The following is a 20,276-nucleotide window of genomic DNA, read 5'->3' as shown; positions in this document are numbered from 1 at the left end:
TTCAGATATTAAGTGCCCCTGGGTTCAATCCCCAGTACCTAAATAAATAAATAAATAAATTTGACTTGACATACATTAGTTAAAGATATTCCAAATACAAGTACTTAAAACTTTACTAAGAAAAGTTAAATAAAAACAACTGTGTGCTTTAATAAAGTTAAATCTGTAAATTAAGACAAATTATCTTGACTTCCTCCAAAGGAGATATTTATCTGCTTTCTGTGTATTTGCTGTATTAAAAACAATAACAAAAACTTACATTATTTAATCAACACTTGAAATATTTTAGCACTATATAAAATAAGAGCTGTATAGTAGTAGTTACACAGTGATCACATTTTACATGTCATTTGAGCTAATTTTTTTCTATTAATACCCTATTTACCAGATGAAATTTAATAAAGTATATTTACCACGAACTTTGTGATGTTTTCCCAGAGAAATGGAACTGGATGTTTCTAGAAGGATCCGTACTTTCCTCTGATTTAATTCTCATCTGTGTCAGGGATTTGGCTCTGTTCTGTTAATTTGATGACACAGTTCTTAATCCTATTAAAACAGTATTTTGAGATTAAGACTCTGGTTTAAAATTTGGCATGGTTTAAAAAAGAAACACTAGAGGGCAGACTGGGCCCACAATCAGAACAATGACCTTGGCCTGCCTAGTTTTACACAAATACAGTTCTAGTTGGGTAGGACTCTCTAAAGCCTTAAAAATATCTTTTTAATTTGAAATTCATGACATGTATAAATTTCACATAAACATAGGTAAAACAAATATCTTAGATTGGAAATAGAAGCAACAACATGAAAATAAGTAAACTCTAAGATAAACCATTTTGAAAAGAATACTTACATAGGGACTGGGGTATGGCTCTGTCTTGTGCTTGCCTAACATGCAAGAAGCCCTTGATTCCATCTCCAGCACCCAAAAAATAAAAGTAAAGAAATCCAAACAATTATATAAGTATTCTTTTTTCCCTCTGCTATAAGAAATGATAAAAACAAATGATGTTACCACTTCTAATTATATAAAAACCTAATTCATGAATAATTCAGTAGATGAGTATTTCAGGTCCACTACAACTTGCTAATTGATTAGCTGAATTGAAAATGTGGCTCCTAGTAATTCCTTTGAAAACAGTTTGGAGATCTGGTAGCTACCAGGGCCAGCTCTAGAACCTAGAGCCATGGTGTCTCTGGCTGATGAAACTGCAAGATGGTCTTGCCCACCCCACCCTCTGCCTCCTGGCTACTGCCCCCCCTATGAAAGTTTGAGAGCTCATCTCAGCCAGTCAGTAGTTACTATGTGCTCAGTACTTTTCTAAAGAGATAGACCGTTCTGAATTGGTCCACCTGCTTTACGAAGGCCCTCAGAGTTTGGTCCTTGTCTCTGGGCAACATATAACCTGGAGTTTTGCTTGGGCACAGGGACTGAGCAATTAGAGGACCCACACCCCACTTTAGCTGTCTTGATTACCTACTAATTGTGTTTCAGTAGGAAATCTCATCTCTCTGTAGAAAACATCAACTCAAAGCAAAACTTGAATTATTATTTTGGGTACTGGGGATTGAACTCAGGGGCACCCAACCACGGAGCTACATCCCCAGCCCTATTTTGTATTTTATTAGAGACAGGGTCTCACTGAGTTGCTTAGTACCTCACTTTTGCTGAGGCTGGCTTTGAACTCACGATCCTCCTGCCTCGTCTCCCAAGCTGCCTGGGATGATGATTATTATTATTATTTTAAATATATATATTTTTAGGTATAGTTGGACACAATGCCTTTGTTTTATTTATTTATTTTCATGTGGTGCTGAGGATTGAACCCAGGGCCCTGCATGCACTAGGCAAGTGCTCTACCGATGAGCCACAACCCCAGCCCCCTATTATTATTTTTAACAGCACAATTTCACTTTTGAGCAACTACAATCCACACTTACAAAAAGACATGTCACATCCTGAATGATGACTGGTTGGCCAGTAGAGGAGGTAACATGTTATATATTCTTTTTTTTTTTTTTTTTGATGGTACTGGGGATTGAACCCAGGGCCTTAGTGCATACAAGGTAAGCACTCTACCAACTGAGCTCACCTTGTATGCAGTAATATCCCCAGCCCCATGTTGGGTATTTTTCTCAGGGAAAAAAGAGCACAGTTCTGGAAGAATGAGTCCTAGGAAACCATGCAGCTCTGCTCTGATTCTACACACCCTTTGCTCATTAATTTGCTGCTGTCTGCTTTTGGGGCCATTTGAAGTCATGGCTGGCATCTGCACATTCCTTTTCAAGGAGCCCAGATTTTGTTGAAAATGGAACCGGATGTTTAAGAAATTGAGTAGCAGATTTTTTTCTTTAATTCATGTTTCCTCTTTATGTGTAATTTCTGAGAACAGAACTTCATTACTAATACTAATTACTTTTGAAATATCTTTAAACTTCCATGAAGGTTCTTCCTCAAATTACATCATCTGTTTTCACAGCTGCCATTTTGTCCTTAAGATTAAGGAATATTTCATGTGAATTGGTTACTTTAATAATGATGACCTTAGTATGCTCAAGATTTAAGTGGCTTATAAAATATTATGGATGGTTGGCAATTGAGGAGACCTAAAGCAAGGTCATCTAATAGGAAGAGGGGGGCTGGGGTTGTGGCTCAGCAGTAGAGCTCTCGCCTAGCATGTGTGAGGCACTGGGTTCTGTCCTCAGCAACACATACAAATAAATGAATGAAATAAAGATATTGTTTCCATCTACAACTAAAAAAGTATTTTAAAAGAGAAAGATAGTAAGAGGATGTATGTGGTATCAGCAGAGAAATTGATAGAGGACTCTCAGGGATGGACTTCAACGTGTTAGTTTATTGTCTTGAGTTCAGGCCTGGGCAGAATTGTGGCCATAATGGACTTGTCAATATCATCTCTGATTTATACCTGCTGAGGTTTTGATGTGGTTTATCCATCCAAAGATTCATGTGTTGGAAGGTTGGTCTTCAGTATGGCGATGTTAAGATGGTGAACATTCAGGAGGTAGAGACTTCTGGAAGGTTAAAAGATTAACCCCTCCCCTTACTCTTGATAGAAAGGACCACTGGGATAGTACAAAGATCAGTGCTTTAAGAGATCAAATTCTATCAAAATCTCTGCCACACAATCGTCTCATGATCCTGTGCCTTTGAATTTAGGAGTCTTCATCTAAAAATGAGAGTGTTAGGTTGGGTGCAGTGGTGCACACCTGTAATTCCAGCGGCTTGGGAGGCTGAGGTAGGAGGATCACAAGTTCAAAGCCAGCCTCAGCAATTTAGTGAGGCCCTAAGCAACTCAGCAAGACCTTGTCTCTCTATAAAATATAAAAAAAGGGCTGGGGATGTGGCTGAGTAGTTAAATGCCTCTGGTTCCAATCCCTGATGCCAAAAAAATTAAATTAAATTTAAAAATAAAAAGGAGAGTGTTGGTAGAAATATTTTCTACTGTTTTTCCCTGCTTTCAAGTTCTGTGATTATTATTCATGTATTCTCCCCAAGCAGCAGTGTAGTTGGAGAGTAATAAGTGATTCGAAGCAATCTGCGAAATGAAAAATTACAGCTAGAGTTGCATAGTATATAGAGTTGCTGAGTAGGTCAAAACAAACATAAATGTTTTATTGAGCCATAGAGTACAACGTAAGTGGAAAGTATAACAATTTAAAAATTCACACTAAACTAAAAATGTTATTTTAAGCTCATGTTATTTTAAGTAGCAAAAGTAAACATTGAATTCAGACTTCAAAATCTTTCATGAAGTAGGGTATGGTGGTACATGCCGGTTAACCCATTGACTTGGGAGGCTGAGGCAGGAGGACCACAAGTTTGAGGTCAGCCTTAGCAATTTAGCTAGGTCCTATGCAACTTAGCAAGTCCCTGTCTCAAAATAAAAAAAAAAAAAAAAAAAAAAAAAAAAAAGGGCTGGGGATGGATGTAGCTAGTAAAGCACCCTGGGTTCAACCTCCAGTACAAAACTACAAAACAAAACAAAACGCCTTCATAAAAACCAGTTGCTGTGCCACACACCTGTAATCCCAGCTACTTGTAAGGCTGAGGCAGGAAGATCACAAATTCAAGGCCAGCTTCAGCAATTTAGCCAGACCTTTTCTCCAAATAAAATTCAGGAAAAAAGTGTCCAGGGATGTAGTTCAGTGGTAGAGTGCATGCTAGGCCCCAGTACTGCAAAGACTAACACAAAACAAAACGACAATAACAACAACAACAAACTTCTAAATTCAAGTTTGAATATAATATGAGGAAATTGTATCCCATTTAGCATCATCGTGAAACTGGAATTTTTGTTTAGACCAGCACTACACAAATCTAATTATTGATTAGAATGACTATAAATATCAAATGTTTTAAATTTTCATGACACCCAGCATAGTGCTTCTCTTGCTTTCAGCAAGTATAGGTTCTTGGAATAATTTATTCAGCAAATGTACACTGGGCATCTATTATGTCCCACATGCTGAGGATAAGGAGGTCTCTGCTTTGTAAGTGCTTGTGTTGCATTGTAACAAAGAAGCCCACAGCAAGGAAGTATCAGAAGATGAACACTGTTATAAAGCAAATGAAATGGGAGTAATGTGGTAGCAAGTAACTTACAAGGGGAGGGGCTACGTTAGGATGGGTGGCCAAGGAAGGCTCTCAGACAAAGGGACTCCTAACATGATCCCTGAAAGCTGAACCAGCTATGTCATTTGTAGGGCCCAGCACAAAATGAAAATGTGGATCCTGTGTTAAAAAATTATTAAGAACTACAAGAGAGCCCTTCCAAGGGCAGGGTGCAGGTGGCTGGTACACGAAGCTGGTCCCGAATCAAGGACAAGAAGTGGCACCTCTTCTAAAATCTGAAGAAGAACTGGGTGCAGTGGTGCATGTCTGTAATCCTGGCAGCTCTGAAGGCTGAGGCAGGAGGGTCTCAAGTTTGAGGTCAACCTTGGCAATTTAGTGAGAACTTGTCTCAAAATAAAAAATAAAGAGGGCAGGTTTAGGGTTGTGAAAATCTGAAGAAGAGCATTCCTTACAAATGGAAGAGTAAATGCAAGGGTGGGAAGAATTTTAGAGCAGGAAACGTGCTCATGTTCAAAGTGCAGTAAAAGAAGATCAGGTCAGGAAGCAGAAGAGTTCCAAACTGATAGCAGGGCAGGGTAAGTGGTTAGAAAAAAAGTTTTAAGTGAGGTAGAATCATTGAGGAGGATTTTGCAAAGAGTAATATACGGTCTGATCTACCAGTTTTAAAAGACCATGTGGCTGTCCTGGGAAGAATGGATTATAGGAAAGATAATAAAGAAGGTAGAAAGGAAATCAGTTAGGAATCTATTTTCATCACCAGGAAGGAGAGAGGGGGTTCTCCTTGAGAGTGAGAAGGATTTGGGATTTTTTCTTGGAGACAGGACTGAATTGTGGAATAAAGGAAAGAGCAGGGTCCAGGGTGGCTGCTGGAGTTTTGACTTGGGCTATGGGTGGATGTGACGCCCTTTTCCAAAATGAGAATGGCTGGAGCAGGGCACAGTGAGAGATGTTGGTGAGGCATGTTGCCTTTCTCATTGGTGCCTACTCGGGGCATCAGGATTTTGTTCTTACTACCAATGAGGATTTCCAAATTCACCAAGAATCTACTGATTACCAAATCCTCTGGTTGCTTTCTATTCCTTTTCTTACCTGTCCTTTGTGTTGGTATTTAGTATAGTTGACTAGCAACCGTTTATTAAAGCATCTCCTTTTTTGGTAGATGATGTCATTTTCTTTTGGTTCTCCTCTTACCTCTCAGTCTGATCCTTTTATTAGTAGAAGTATAAGGTTGCCTTCTCCTTCATCTTGGTCTTAGTCCATTTTGTATTGCTATAACAAAACACCTGAGGCTGGAAATTATATAAACTAAAGAGGTTTATGTAACCCACTGTTCTGAAGTTTCAAGAGCATGACACTGGCATCTGCTAGGTTTCTAGTAATGGTTTCATGATGAGTCAATTCATGGTGGGAAGGGAGGTAGACAAGGGCAGAAGGGAAGAACACATGTATGAGAGAGGGTGAGGGGAGGAGGTGCCAGGTTCACTTTAGAATAATCTATTTTCATAAAAACCAAAGCACTCCTAAGACAGTAAAAACTCACTTCTGCAAGAAAAGTATTGATCTCTCTTGCAGACTCCAACTCCTCCCAACGCTGTTATTGGGGATCAAACCTCAACATGAATTTTTTTGGGGATAAACCATATTCCAATCATAGTACTCCTTTGGGTATAATTTTCCTATTGGTAAAACAGGATGGAATTCTCCATTCTCTAAATCTCTTTTATCTTATTCATCCTAACTTTCCACAGGAAGAAGGTCTTTATGCATAATGAAGAACCACAATTAGCTGGATCCAGAGGCATATACCTGTAATTCCAGCAGCTTTGGAGGATGAGGCAGGAGGATTGCAAGTTCAAAGCCAGCCTCAGCAATTTAGCAAGCTCTAAGTCATTTAGGGAGACCCTGTCTCACTGGCATGAAGCTCAGTGGTAGAGCACCCCTGAGCTAGGTTCATTCTCCAATACCTGCCCCCCCCAAAAAAAACCCCACAACTATACTTAGAGAGGTAATCTGTACTGGTAAAAAGTGGTTTAACTTGTAACGGCTCCACCCTGAAGAATGAGAAGGCAAACAGGAGTCGCTGGCACAGAGAAACCCCATGAAGGGCTGAAGGGAGGGGGAGTAGAAAAGAAAAAATGAGGGAGACCAAGGACGGTGGGGACAAGTACATATGACTTGGGGCTGATGGGCAGAGCAGCTAGTATGTTGCAGAGCCTCAGGATTCCAGACACCTTTCTGATTTCTACAGTGACAGCAGGCTGAGCTTTCAGGCCCATCCAATCCTGGTAGCTGGGTTCTGTATTTACTTACCTCTTTCTCTCTGTTTGCTGAGTGCCTACTATGTGCCACATGCTTTATCAGACACAGGGCGCCTGCTCAGACTCATTCCTGCATCCTTTTCCTCTGCCCCACCCCCAAGGGTTTATATTCCTAGGGTTTTGTCCTTTCAACTGCCTTGGAATTCACTTTGGATGACGTTACAGATGTGCACGGCCAACGTCTGCTCACTGTCTCTCTGTCATCATGGTCCACAGAGATCTCAGGCCAACAGTTTCCAATCCAGCTTTTACTCCTCAAGCTCACCCTGCCATATCTCCCTGTCACCAGATGCAGACATTTGGGAATCATCCCAGACTTCTCTCTCTCTCTCTCTCTTGCAATCCAGTGGCCAACCCAAGCAGACTGCCAGATGTGTCATATCTGGGCCCAGGCAACATAAGGGACCATGTGAGTGAATAGCTTTAGAAGGACTGAGCTTCATTTTTTTTTTAAATTTATTTTTTGGTTTTAGGTGGTCACAATATCTTTATTTTATTTTTGTGTGGTGCAGAGGATTGAACCCAGTGCCCCATGCATGCTAGGTGAGCCCTCTGTCATTAAGCCACAACCCCAGAACCACCCCCCGCAGCTTCATTATTGAGTAACCTGACACATGTAGAAATTAGTAGACCCTGGGCTGGGGTTGTGGCTCAGTGGTAGAGCACTTGCCTAGCACATGCGAGGCGCTGGGTTCAATCCTCAGCACCACATAAAAAAAATAAATAAATGAAATAAAGGTATGGTGTCCAATTACAACTAAAAAAAATTTAAAAATTGGTAGACCAAACAAGTAAAGTTATAAAATAGTTTAAAATCAGTCTATTCTTTAAATTCTGGCTACATTATAATGACCCTGGTGAACATGTTTAAATTTGGTACTCAATCTCCATGACAACAGGGTGGTAATATACTCAAAGCCTTTGATGCTAACTTTTGCCTATCCTAGTGACCTGTGAAGAAATAAATCCTCCTATCAGTTATACATGACATTAAAGTCCCACCTTCTGATGAATCCTTGACTAAGCAGTTGCAAGTCCAAATTAATTTTAAAAGTACATACGGGATCAGATAAATATTACAGTATATTATTTGACCTGTTAAATTTATCCTGAGCAAATCAGACTTTCTCTAAATGAAAAAAAAAAAAAAAAAAACAAGAATCCTTCTTGTGTATTGGTGTAGATTCCTGAAAGATGAAGTCAACAGATCGAGATTATTATAATGATAAAAAACATATACACAGAGATAGATCAAGCACCTCTATGAAATCTCTTTTGTCACAGTAAGATTTTTATTCCCCGATACTAGGGATTGAGCACAATGACTCATGCACACTAGGTGACTGAGTTACATCCCTAACCCTCCTGGCCAGATATTTTGCTTGTTTGTTTGACTGGCTGGTTTTGGGTACTGAGAATGAAACCCAGAGGTGCTCTACCATTGAACGACATTCCCAGCCCTTTTTATTTTTTATTTTGAGACAGGGTCTCCCTCAGTGGCCCCGGGCTAGCCTCGAATTTGGTGAATTATTATTTTTTTTTGTGTGTGTGAGTATATGTGTTTGATGTTTCAGTTTTTATTATAATATTTTATGTTTAAATCTCTCAGTCTTTGATAAAATCTCTTTCATTTGGAAGAAGACTCCAAAAGCCTTTTGGTTACATAAAAAGAAGGCTGGCCGGCTAGGGGTGTAACTCCCTGGGAAAGTATTTGGCTAGTATGCACAAGGCCCTAAGTGTGATCCCTAGCACCAAAAAAAAAAAAAAAAAGTTAAAAAAGGAGGTGTCCAGTTAGTCTGAGTGAGCCCCAAGATGACTTGGGCTCCTGTGAAGTCGACTGGTGCTTTGGCTTCTCCTGGCTGGGGTGTGGGTGAGGAAGACGGGGATGGTAATAAGGGGTAGGAGAGAAGGCCAGAATCCCTGAGATTGCAGAAAGAAAATCATGAAGAAAACTCTGACTGGAGAGGATCCCTGTGTTGTGGGTTGTGGTCTGGGGCCTAAGAGAGGTGGGGGTGTTGTAAATGGCTTCCTGCTCAGTTCAGGCTGGAGTCAGGCTCAGAGGCAGGAAGTTAGGAGTCAGGCTGTGGGTGTCCTTGGGTACTGAGGCCCTCCTTCTTCCTCCTGTGTCTGCACAGAGGGGTAGCCTCATTTCCAGAAGGACACTGATCTAGGAACAGTTCCCAGGCTGAGGGCAAATACCAGCTAGGGAAGGGACTGTTCTTACCATCCACAAGGAAAGGACTTGAATGATATTTATTTGAATATTAAAGGAAAAAGTGTGATACTAAAAGGAAGAAAAAAAAACCTAGGGAAAATTTGAGTTCCACATAAAGTCATTAAAATACAAAAGAAAAAAGAAAAAATATAGGAGACTATCTTGGAATTATTCTGAGGTAGATAATTTAAAAATACCATGTGCTTTTCCTAATGTATTTTTTAAAATTTTTTTTATCTTTTTGGTACTGGGCATTGAACCCAGGGGCACTTAACCACTGAGCCACATCCCAGCTGTTTTTTATTTTATTTAGAGACAGGGTCTTGCTAAGTTGCTTAGGATCTTGCTAAGTTGCTGAGGCTGGGTTTGAACTTGCAGTCCTCCTGCCTCAGCCTCCCAAGCTGCTGGGATTACAGGTGTGTGGCACTATGCCTGGCTCTAATGTATTCTTTATCGTTTTTGTTTTTGACACTTTCCATGACTATGTAGAATGTTCTTTCTTCAAGTTTCAAACTATCTGAGGAATGCTGTGATATAGTAATAATATTAGTACATTACAGAATAGGAGCTCAGGCAAATAATAAAACAATTTTCAAAATATAAAGAATTTAAAAATATCCAATCATAGCAAACCAGTCTAAGTCTCTGCAAATATCTTAAAAGATTGGATTGAGAACTATCATCTACTTATGTTGTCCAATTTTACTTAGATTTTTAAGTTCCCAGTTTACTCATATTAAATTATTGTCTTATTAAAAAGGGATACTATTTGATGATTAGTAAAGTGTGTGTGTGTGTGTGTGTGTGTGTGTGTGTGTGTGTATGTATGAAACAAACTCTTTTTGTTGTACTTGGTGGCTTCCCATTGCATTAGGGCTCTTTCTCTTTTGCTGATTATGCCACTCTTTCTCCCCACAGCTAATCACTATATCATATCTATTCTATCTCACTCATTCATTCAAAAAGTATCCAGGCTGTAGACTAACATTCAAAGCAGCTGTGCTCATCATAGCCCCAAACTGGAAACCTGGGAAACTATCTAGATGTCCTTCAGTGGGTTCAGTGGGTTGAACAAACTCTAATAATCCATGCCATAGAATGCTACTCAGCAATGAAAAGGACTGAAATATTGATACTCATAATAATTTGGTTGAACCTCAAAGAAATTATGCTGAGTGAGAAAAGCCAATCCCAGAGGCTACCTATGGCTATGATTTCATTTACATAAAATTTGTGAAGTAGCATAATTATAGAGATGAAGAACAGAGTAGGGATTAGGGATGGAGGGATGGATATGTTCTTAAAAAAACAACCTGAGTAATTCTTATGGTGTTGATTTGAGTACTTTAATTGTGGTGATAAATCTGCCCCAGATAAAATTACAGACACACACACACACACACACACATAATAATTGGTGAAATCTGAATAAGTTATGGATTATATCAGTGTCAAATTATCAGTTTTCACATTGTACTATAATTGTTTAAGCTGTTAACTTTGGAGGAAATTAGGTGAAGGCCACATGGTACTTCCTTATACATTTTTTGCAATCACAGTGAACCTGTAATATTTCAGAACGTTTTTTAAAAGTATCTAGGCTGCTGGGCACAGTGGTGCACGCCTTTAATCCCAGGTGAGTGAGAAAAGCTCACTCACTGCAGTTAGTTGGGAGTCTGAGGCAGGAGGACTGCAAGTTTGAAGTCAGCCTTAGCAGCTTAGCGAGGCCCTAGACAATTTAGCAAGACTCTGTCTCAAAATAAAAAATAAAACAGTCTGGGGATGTGGCTCCGTGGTTAAGCACTCATGGGTTCAATTCCTGGTACCAAAAAGGAAAAAAAAAATCTAGGAATTGTCTGTGTTATGCTGGGCATTGTCTTTCTCTTGGATTTCCTTTCAATTTGTCCCCTTTTTATATCTCTAATTCTATCCTATTTTAGGCTCTTCTCACCCCTCTCTGACTTGTTGTTCCTGCTCAACTTTATCCTCCACCCTTCTTTCAAGGGGATCTTTCAAATCTGTCCTTCTTAAACTTCACCCCAAAATAAACCACCAGGGATCTTGTTAAAGTGCAAGTTTGTCTTGGGAGTTTGGGATTCTGCAGTTCTAACAAGTCCCTGGGTTATAACAATGCTACTGACCCTACACTACACTTTGAATAACAAGAATCTTAAGTATTTTTTTTTTTCATGGTACACCCATCCTTAAATTCTTCCAGTTGATTCACATTGTCCACAGAATAAATTTCAGCCAGGAGTATGTAGTTCCTTGCTCAGAAGTCTCCAGTGGTCCCTGTTGTGGTTTGGATCTGGAATGTACCCTGCCCACAAAGCTTATGTGTTACACAATACAACAATTATGTTCAGAGGTGAAAGTATTAGTATTATGAGAATTCTGGTGGATTAATAACTTGCATGGACTACCAGGTGGTAATTCTAGGCAGGTAGGGTGTGGCTAAGGAAGTAGGTCACTGGGACATGGCCTTGGGAACTACATCTGTCCCTGGCTTCTCTCCCCGTCTCTCTCTCTCTCTCTCTCTCTCTCTCTCTCTCTCTCTCTCTCTCTCTCTCTCTCTCTCTTCCCTGGCTGCCATGAGCTGAGCACCTTTCCCCTATGATGCCTTTGCCGTGATGGTTCTGCAATGGTGTTGATCAACCATGGACTAAGACCTCTGGGACCATAAGCCAAAATAATTCTTTTCTACTCTAAGTTGTTCTTGTCAGGTGGTTGGCTCACAGAAAGCTGACTCTCACATTCCCTGTCACCCTCTGAATAAAATCCAAAGGATTTACAAGACCCATCAAGTCCTTCCCCACTCTGAAACTCTCTGTTCTCATCTCTTATTACTCTCTCCTCTTCCACTTCAGCTCTAGTTTATGTAGCGTTATTGATGTTCATGGAATATGTCAGACATGCTCTTGCCATGGGCCCTTTGCACTGGAGGATTCCTCTACCTGGAATGTTCTTCCTGTAGATATCCACATTCTTATCTCCTTCAATTCCTTTTCTGTACAAATCACCTCCTCAGTGTGACTTATCCAGTGAGGCCTGTTTGGCTCTTTAACACTGCAGCCTACTACTGATACTCATCTCATACCTAAACTCCTTTACTCTCTCTACTTTTCCATTTTCCATTAACTTATCACCTTATAACATGCTACATGATTTATTTATATGTTATGTCTATAGCTTATTGTTTGTTTTCCTAAGGGACTTCAAAGTCTATGTTTTATTGTCCAATGACTGTCAAGTGCCTGGAACAGTGTTTGTCACATGGGGTGTGTGTGTGTGTGTGTGTGTGTGTGTGTGTGTGTGTGATACATGTGCATGTGGTCTATCTCTTCACACTATCTTCCATTGCTTCTTTCCATAGACAGATGGTACCTGACTTACAATGATCCAACTTAATGATTTTTAAAATTTACAATGGTGTGAAAGCACAACCATGCAACAATTCTGTTTTTACTTTCAATAAACTCAAAAGTTATGTGCTTTATTCAATACTTGATTATAAAGTACACTTTGCTTTGTGTTAGAAGATGTCAAACTGTAGGGTAATGTTAAGTATTCTGAGCACAATTAAGATAGACAGAGCTAAGCTATGTGTTTGACTGGTAGGGTATATTAAATGCATTTTGACTTATGATGTTTTCAACCCATAATAGTTTTTTAATTAAATTATTTATTTTAATTAAGTATAAATGGCAGCAGAATGCATTTTGATTCATTGTACACAGTTGCAGCATGGCTTTTCATGTCTGTTGTCGTACACGCTATAGCATTGCACCATATGTGCAGTCATACATGTATCTAGGGTAATGATGTCCATCTCATTCCACCATCTTTCCTGCCCCTATGCTCCCTCCCCACACTCCCTCCCCTTTACCCACTCAAAGTTCCTCCATTTTCCTCATGCTTCCCACCTCCCTGTTATGGATCAGCATCCACTTACCAGAGAGCACATTTGGCCTTTGGTTTTTTGGGATTGGTTTACTTGACTTAGGATAATATTCTCCAACTCTATCCATTTACCTGCAAATGCCATAATTTTATTCTCTTTGAATGCTGAGTAATAGTCCATTGTATGTATGTATCTGTATGTGTATGTGTGTGTGTGTGTGTGTGTGTGTGTGTGTGTGTATATATAATCTCACAGTTTCTTTATTCATTCATCTATTGAAGGGCATCTAGGTTGGTTCCACAGTTTAGCTATTGTGAATTGTGTTGCTATAAACATTGATGTGGCTGTGTTACTACAGTATGCTGATTTTAGTCCTTTGGGTATAGACTGAGGAGTGGGATAGTTGGGTTGGATTCCAACTAAAAAGCTTCTTATCAGCAAAAGAAGCAATCAATGAGGTGAACAGAGAGCCTACATTGTGGGAGCAAATTTTGGCCACACACACGTCAGATAGAACACGAATCTTCAGAATATATAAAGAACTCAAAAACCTAATGACAAAAAAAAAACCCCAGTCAATAAATGGGCTAAGGAAATGAACAGACACTCTCAGAAGAAGATATACATTTGATCAATAAATATATGAAAAAATGCAACATCTCTAGTAATTAGAAAAATGCAAATCAAAACTACTCTAAGATTTCATCTCACGCTAGTCAGAATGCCAGTTTTCAAGAATACAGACAAAAATAAATGTTGGCGAGGATATGGGGGAAAAGGCCCACTCATACATTGCTGATGGAACTGCAAATTGGTGCAACCAATCTGGAAAGCAGTATGGAGATTGCTTAGAAAACTTGGAACGGAACCACCATTTGACGCAGCTACCCGACTCCTTGGTCTATAATAGGTTTATTGACACATAACCCCATCATAAATCAAGACGTGTCTGTACTTTGTCCTCCAGATGTCCTGAACTGTTAACCGTCGCATGACTGCACTGCGGTTTATTTTCTCTCTATGCCAAACATTGCCCCTTCCAGGTTTTCCTCCCACTGGTCCCTTGTCCTTTAGTGTTCAGATCATATTTGCATTTCCTGGACAGTGTTGCCAGTGCTAGAAGTCACCGTTTGTTACACCATTCTACTTGTATAGCCTCCATTATTACACTTACATTCCTTTATTTCTATAGTTTATTTTCCCAGTGAGTCCATCAGGGTCTGCACAGGAAATAGGAAGTACACGCGGAGAAACTTTTTGCAAATAATTTTACAATGGGACTATTTTCAGAAGTGGATATGGTTAAGACATCAAGTGTTAGATACAGGATCCCAAGTGAGTGTGGAGCCCTAGATGAAAGAATTACAATGGCAGAGAGACTGTCAGAGCTGCCACACCAAAACGATGCTTCTTAACTGACTGAACTGGATCAGAAGCCACAGAGCGAGGAGCCCCAGTGATGCAGCTCACAAAGGTCAACTCTTTGGGACATGGAGCAGGGCAAAGAAAAGTGGTGAATGGATCTGGGGAAAAGGGTGGCAAACAGAGAGAAACTGGCCCACATGTTTCTCTCTCTACTAGATAGAATGTTCCTGAGGGTGAAACCATTTCTCGTGCATTCATGCAGCCTCAGCACCAAGCACAAGTTTGGTCCAAGGTAAGCAATCTATAAAGGTCTGTGGAAGCAAACTATAATGTCAGGCCATATACTATATTTATGTTTAATTTAGTATTTAAGGAAAAGCAGGCAAATAAATTGCTTATTATCCATCTTTGGCTCTTTTCGCTCACTTTCACATGGAATTTTTAATACATTTAGCTAATACTAAATTAGATATCATATCTAATTTAAACAATAGCACAACCAGGATGAATCCACTATAAAAGTTAATTGTGGTCATCTTGTTTTGTTGAGTTCAGCCTAATAACAAGAAGCAACACAAACCCAGAAGTAGAAGTATCCATGTGAGGCCAACACAGATAGGAACTGTGAGAACCTCAAAGTATTTCCATTAGTGATGCTTGTCCATCAATCACTCATCATCTTTAGACCCTGGCAGACAGTAGGCAGTTAATAAAAGCTTGTTAACTGTCTTGCATCAGGCAAGCCGGGTTGATTTTTTGAGGTAATCCAGATGCTTTAATGATAGAGATGAGACTGTTGGGTAGGGTGACCAACTGTCCAGGTCAGCCCGGGACTGTTCTAGGATTAGGCACTGATAATCCCTCAAGGCCTGCAACACCCTCAGCCCCAGGCAAATCAATGACAATTGGTCACCCTATAATTAGGTTCAATGAAAAAAAAAAGTACAGATTTTGATTCTTCATGAGGTAGCTTCATTGAGAGGTATTATTGAAAGACAGTTAAGCCATTATAATTCTTTGACAGTTATCTTGAGTTTTTCAAGACTAAACCTCTAACTGGATCTGGTAACTTCACTGATTAATCAATTAAGAGGTCCTAAGACGAACTCTTCACTTCTAGTATTCTCCTAACTCCAATCCTTATAAAATGATTCAATCTAATTAATTTTTCAGGTACAAAACCAAATTGTACTCTGGCATATTTGTAGAGATAAGCCTCCCTTTCCACTAATTTTCCAAGTTTTCAAGCTATATTTCCAATCTCCTTCTTCTCTGTAAATTGCAAGTACGTTGTTCTAATATTCTACAAGAGGAATATGCAGATATGACTATTTCCCATCTCTGCATAGATTAAGAGGGAAAATGGTGGAGAACAGTTTAAGACTTTTTGCAGCAAGTCTTTATCCCTGAACTTTTGGCTGAACTATAGAAACTCGATATGCAATAAAGTTGCCTGGTGCTTGAACGAGATCAACTCCTTTCACAGTGAGAAGCATCACATATAGACTGATTTATGTGTCCTTTATGGAAGTACAGGAAACATTTAAGCCAGTATATAGTGTTTAAAATTTATGAGAGATTTTAGAAAGAAACGAATTGCTTGACTCTTGGTAGTAAAGGCTGATGCTTCTGAAGCAAATTAAAAAAAAAAAATCCAAATGCTGAGCTCAGTGGCAACATGCAAGTTGGTATTATAATTATCATTCACCAAACAGCAGTTTGCATTTAAGAAGAAGAAGATATAAATCAGAGCTGGGCACAGTGGCACATGCCTGTATTTCCAACTACTTAGGAGGCAGAGACAGAAGGATTGCAAGTTCGAGGCCAGCCTCAGCAGCCTAGGCAGACTGTGGTCCCTGGGTTCAAACCAGTACTGAATAAATAGAAAAGAGAGAGATAAAACAACCACAAAGTTAAAATTTTCGTATGTGATGTAATATTAAGAGAAGGAGCTAATACTAGTGATTTAAATAATTAGTATTAAAAAATCCCTTAGGTATTAGGAATGGAACCCAAGGTCACTCTACCCCAGCCCTTTTTAAATTAATTAATTTTTTTAAATGGGGAAGGGGACAGGATCTAACTAAATTACCCAGGCTGGCTTCTAACTTGCAAACCTGCATTAGCCTTCTGAGTTGCTGACATTGGAGGTGTGTGCCAGTGGGCCCAGGCTTTGTATTGTGTGTGTGTGTGTGTGTGTGTATTTTTTTTTTTCCTTTTTTGGTGCTGGGGATTGAACTCAGGGCTTTGTGCATTCGAGGACTGAGCTATATCCAACTAAGCTATGTCCCCAGCCCCTTCATTAATAATGTTTAAGATTATGGCAGTCACTGACATTTTCATCATTTTTGGTGATGAAAATAAATTATTCTAATCTTCTGAAGAGCAATATAGTAATTCTTGATACCAAAATCTGAGGATGGTCAAGTCCCTTATAAAATGGCTTAGTACTTGCATATAATCAAGCTTATCCTTCCACATACAGTTGACTCTTGAACAACACAGAAGTTAGGAGCTCTGACCCCTTGTGCAGTCAAAACTCTGTGTATAACTTTTGATTTGCCCCAAACTTAACTACTAACTTAACTGCTATTGTCTGGAAGCTTTACTGATAACATAAGCAGTTGATTCACACATATTTGGTATGTGATGTGGATTATATACAGTGAATAATACTCAAAACCTTTAATGGTTCCCCCCACCCACCCCATGCTAGGGATCAAACCCAGAGTTTGCCTTGAGCATGCTAGGCAACGGCTCTGGCCCCTGTTCTTTCTGTTTTATTTTGAAACAGGATCTCACTAAATTGTCCAGGATGATCTTGAACTTGTGATCCCCCTGCCTCTGTCTCCCAAGAAGTAGCTGGGATTTCAGGTGTGAACCAAAGTATTGGCAACAAGACATACTTTTTTTGTTTTGTTTTGTTTTGGTACCAGGGATGGAACTCAGGGCCTTGCTCGTGTTATGTAGATGTTCTACCATTGAACTACATCTACAGCTCAAGAAACAACTAAAAAATTTATTGTTTTGATCATTAGTTGGTTGAATCCATGGACAAAGTAGGTCAACTATGTTTCTAAAGTTTGAATGCATGTATCTAAACATTTTAAATCACTATCATTTGAAAAAGAGCTAATAGTGAGAGCTTTCTTTATTGAGTATCTTCTACTGTACCAGCCACCCTGTTGACATAAAATCTCATGTAATCCTTTTAACTCTATGAGTATTAACCAACCCTATTCCATAGAAAAAGAAAAGAAAGGCTGGGGAGTATGGCTCAGGAGAGCCTCCCTAGCATGCTCAAGGATTTGGGTTCCATTCCCAGCACCCCATCCAAAGATAAATAAAACAAGGATCAGAGAGATTAAGGACTATGGCCAATATCACAGAACTATTAAGCTAGAGAACTATTAAGATAGAATTCCACTGAATGCAGGTCTCTTTCTTTCTACTAAATTATGTAATTACCTTAAATACAAAAACACTGAATGATATGTCAAAGTACCATTCTGACAAGTCTATTAGTTAGCTTTTCTCTGTGTAATTGTACTGATTTTGCTGATTAACAATAAAGTTAAATAAGAAATCTTAGGTGGCATTGTAAAATCTGTGAGAATCATGCTTTTTGTATATTATAAGGGTATGTTTACCTCTAGTGATCACTGAATGGTACTTGCTAATTGTACTCATTTTATTAACGTATTTCGATTTCTGAAAAACTTGCCAAAAACTGTTAAAAGAGAACAATGGACATATTTTTAAAGTTTAGCAAATCAAAACAACATGGGCACATGCTAAAGATTAATTTGGAATCATTTACATATATGGCATTCTGGGGAGGAAAAAGAGAGGATTTTTTTTTTTTAAGTGTAGAAAAAGGAATGCAACCTATTTCTTGCAAGGGCATAGGAGTGGATCTCATTTTCTCACACATGGCTTTGTTTTCAAATTCTTGAAAGTGCAGAAATTCTTTTAATTTAAAGGTGAGCCCATGGAAAATCTGGACCAGCTGTAGCAAACCTTCCAGGAACTCAGTGTCACAGCTACTTTTTTGGTAGACATCACCCCAGGGTGATCTGACCCTGTGTTCCCCACTGTTCTGAATTATCAAAGAGAGGCACTTCTGTCCCCATGGCCAGAAGTGAGATGCTTCCATGGAAGTAATTGTCTCATTAGCTGATACTGCCTGAAGGATGCTGAGGGTAGGGAGAAACCCAGGCAACCTGGAGATTCAAGAGAGATTCTAGGATATCCCAGGAAGGAGGAAGATTTAGAAAGGGTCTAAATTCAGTTCATTACACAGTAAGACTTGGGAAGCAGCCATATCTCAATGCATTATTTGAGGAACCTGGAAAAATAGATCACTATGACTTTCTTCAAGGTCATGCAAAGTTTAAGTGAATTTTACTAACCTGCATTCCAACGTGTCCTTTTCTATCCATTCATTTCCCATGGTAGTTCATCATTTCGTATTTATGGCATTTTTATTGGGTAACAACATCTCATCTCTTCTTGGTAAATCGGGCTGCCGCCTATCTCTGGAAACTTTCCCACCCCTGGCTGTCAGGAATTGAGGGGTTGCATCAGTGTTGAGAGGGAAGTTTGAAAGTCTTGTTCTTGAGTGAGGCAGGTGAAAGTGGCCTTATTAATTTTTCTGTTTTCTATGTCCAGAGGAAAGTACCAAGGAGAGAAAAAAAAAAAAAAACATAACAGAGCACCAAGTTGCCCACTAGGGAGATTTGTGGATTGAAAGTAGGCTAAGCCGGAGTAATCAGCCTTGTGTAGCCATAAATAGAACCTTCAGCTCATTTCATTAGCCTCAGTTATCTAGGACCTAGCAGGATGGTAATAAAAACCAGTGGGCTCATCCAGGGTTTCCTGAAAAGATGATTTTAGCAAGCTGGGCTGAGAATTCCATGCACTGTCTTGATATCTGGGTGCCAGAGTGATTATTTTTCTGCTAGGTTTTTGCCAACGGTTTTGTATGGATGGTGGGTCTCCCCTGCGTCTACCACCTCCTCCTGGAGGTTTTGAAAAAGCCAAGCCATAAATCGCAATAACCCAGTAGGTTGCCTGAGTTTTGCTGGCAGCCTCTGAAGCAGCCATTTCCATTTCCTCTGGCAAGAACAGGGAGTGGCTTTGTTCTGAGCAAGCCAAAGAGGCCGGCCATCCGCCTTGCGGGCTGCCCAGCTGGGTTTGACAGCGCCTTTCTCTGGATCTCGGGAGAAATGGGCAGCTGCGGTGAGGACAGAAATCTCTCTGGCTTGTGGGACGTTATCCCTCATCTGTCACTCAAAAGATGCGCTGGAGGGCTGCCCACGGGAGGAACTGCTTCCACTGCAATCGCCCACATTGTGGGCACCCGGCTGCGCGGCCCAACCTGCTGCCAGGGGTAGGCGGGCAACAGTGGGCGGGGCCTGCGGAAACCCCGCCTCCCGCAGAGGCAGTGTCTCTCCAGCCAAGGGTGGATGGATGTCAGGAAGAAATGTGGACCTACTGTGGAAAAAGCATCTAGTTTTTCAAAAACCCAGAAATACGAATATTTATGTGAGATCCCTGATTTTTTAAACTGGGCAATCTGCTATGGTTTGGATCAGTGTCCCCCAAAGGCTCCCGTGTTACAGGCTTGGTCGCCTAGAGGAGGTCTTTGCATGAGCCCTGGAAGGAGGCTGTGGCCCCTCATCTCTGACTTTCTCTCTGTTCCTAAAGATATAGTTACATGCTGGCTCCCACTTAAAATAGCCATTGCTATCTTCCACGTTGCATGATGCAAGGGCATGCCAACACCACCCTCTTGAAGTTCCAACACTGTGAACTAAATTTCTCTTTACTTTATAAGTAGCCTGTCCTGGGTATTTTGCTGGAGTAATGCAAAGG

General features: G+C 39.9%; 1 protein-coding gene across 10 annotated transcripts in view; it reads right to left on the bottom strand.

Moving 5' to 3' along the window:
* Positions 1–19,127, bottom strand: part of Clul1 (clusterin like 1) — a 46,759-nt gene extending 27,632 nt beyond the window's left edge. For 2 of the 10 annotated variants that reach the window (XM_021728901.3, XM_021728903.3), the window contains exons 1-2: positions 18,812–19,127; positions 414–520 (exon numbers count right to left, since the gene is read on the bottom strand). In XM_021728901.3, coding sequence (XP_021584576.2) covers positions 414–520; positions 18,812–18,841 — 137 coding nt within the window. In that variant the 5' untranslated portion in view covers positions 18,842–19,127. Of the gene's footprint in view, positions 1–413; positions 550–856; positions 920–2,933; positions 3,040–4,048; positions 4,211–18,811 lie in introns of all 10 variants that reach the window. The other 8 variants (XM_078030303.1, XM_078030306.1, XM_078030301.1 and 5 more) reach the window with 8 other exon arrangements.
* Between the last annotated feature and the right edge of the window lie 1,149 nt (positions 19,128–20,276).

Source organism: Ictidomys tridecemlineatus, chromosome 13 (genome assembly GCF_052094955.1).
Source record: "Ictidomys tridecemlineatus isolate mIctTri1 chromosome 13, mIctTri1.hap1, whole genome shotgun sequence".
Lineage (NCBI taxonomy): Eukaryota > Metazoa > Chordata > Mammalia > Rodentia > Sciuridae > Ictidomys > Ictidomys tridecemlineatus.
Note: the sequence above shows the minus strand (reverse complement) of the source record. Positions and strands in the feature narration are given on the sequence as shown.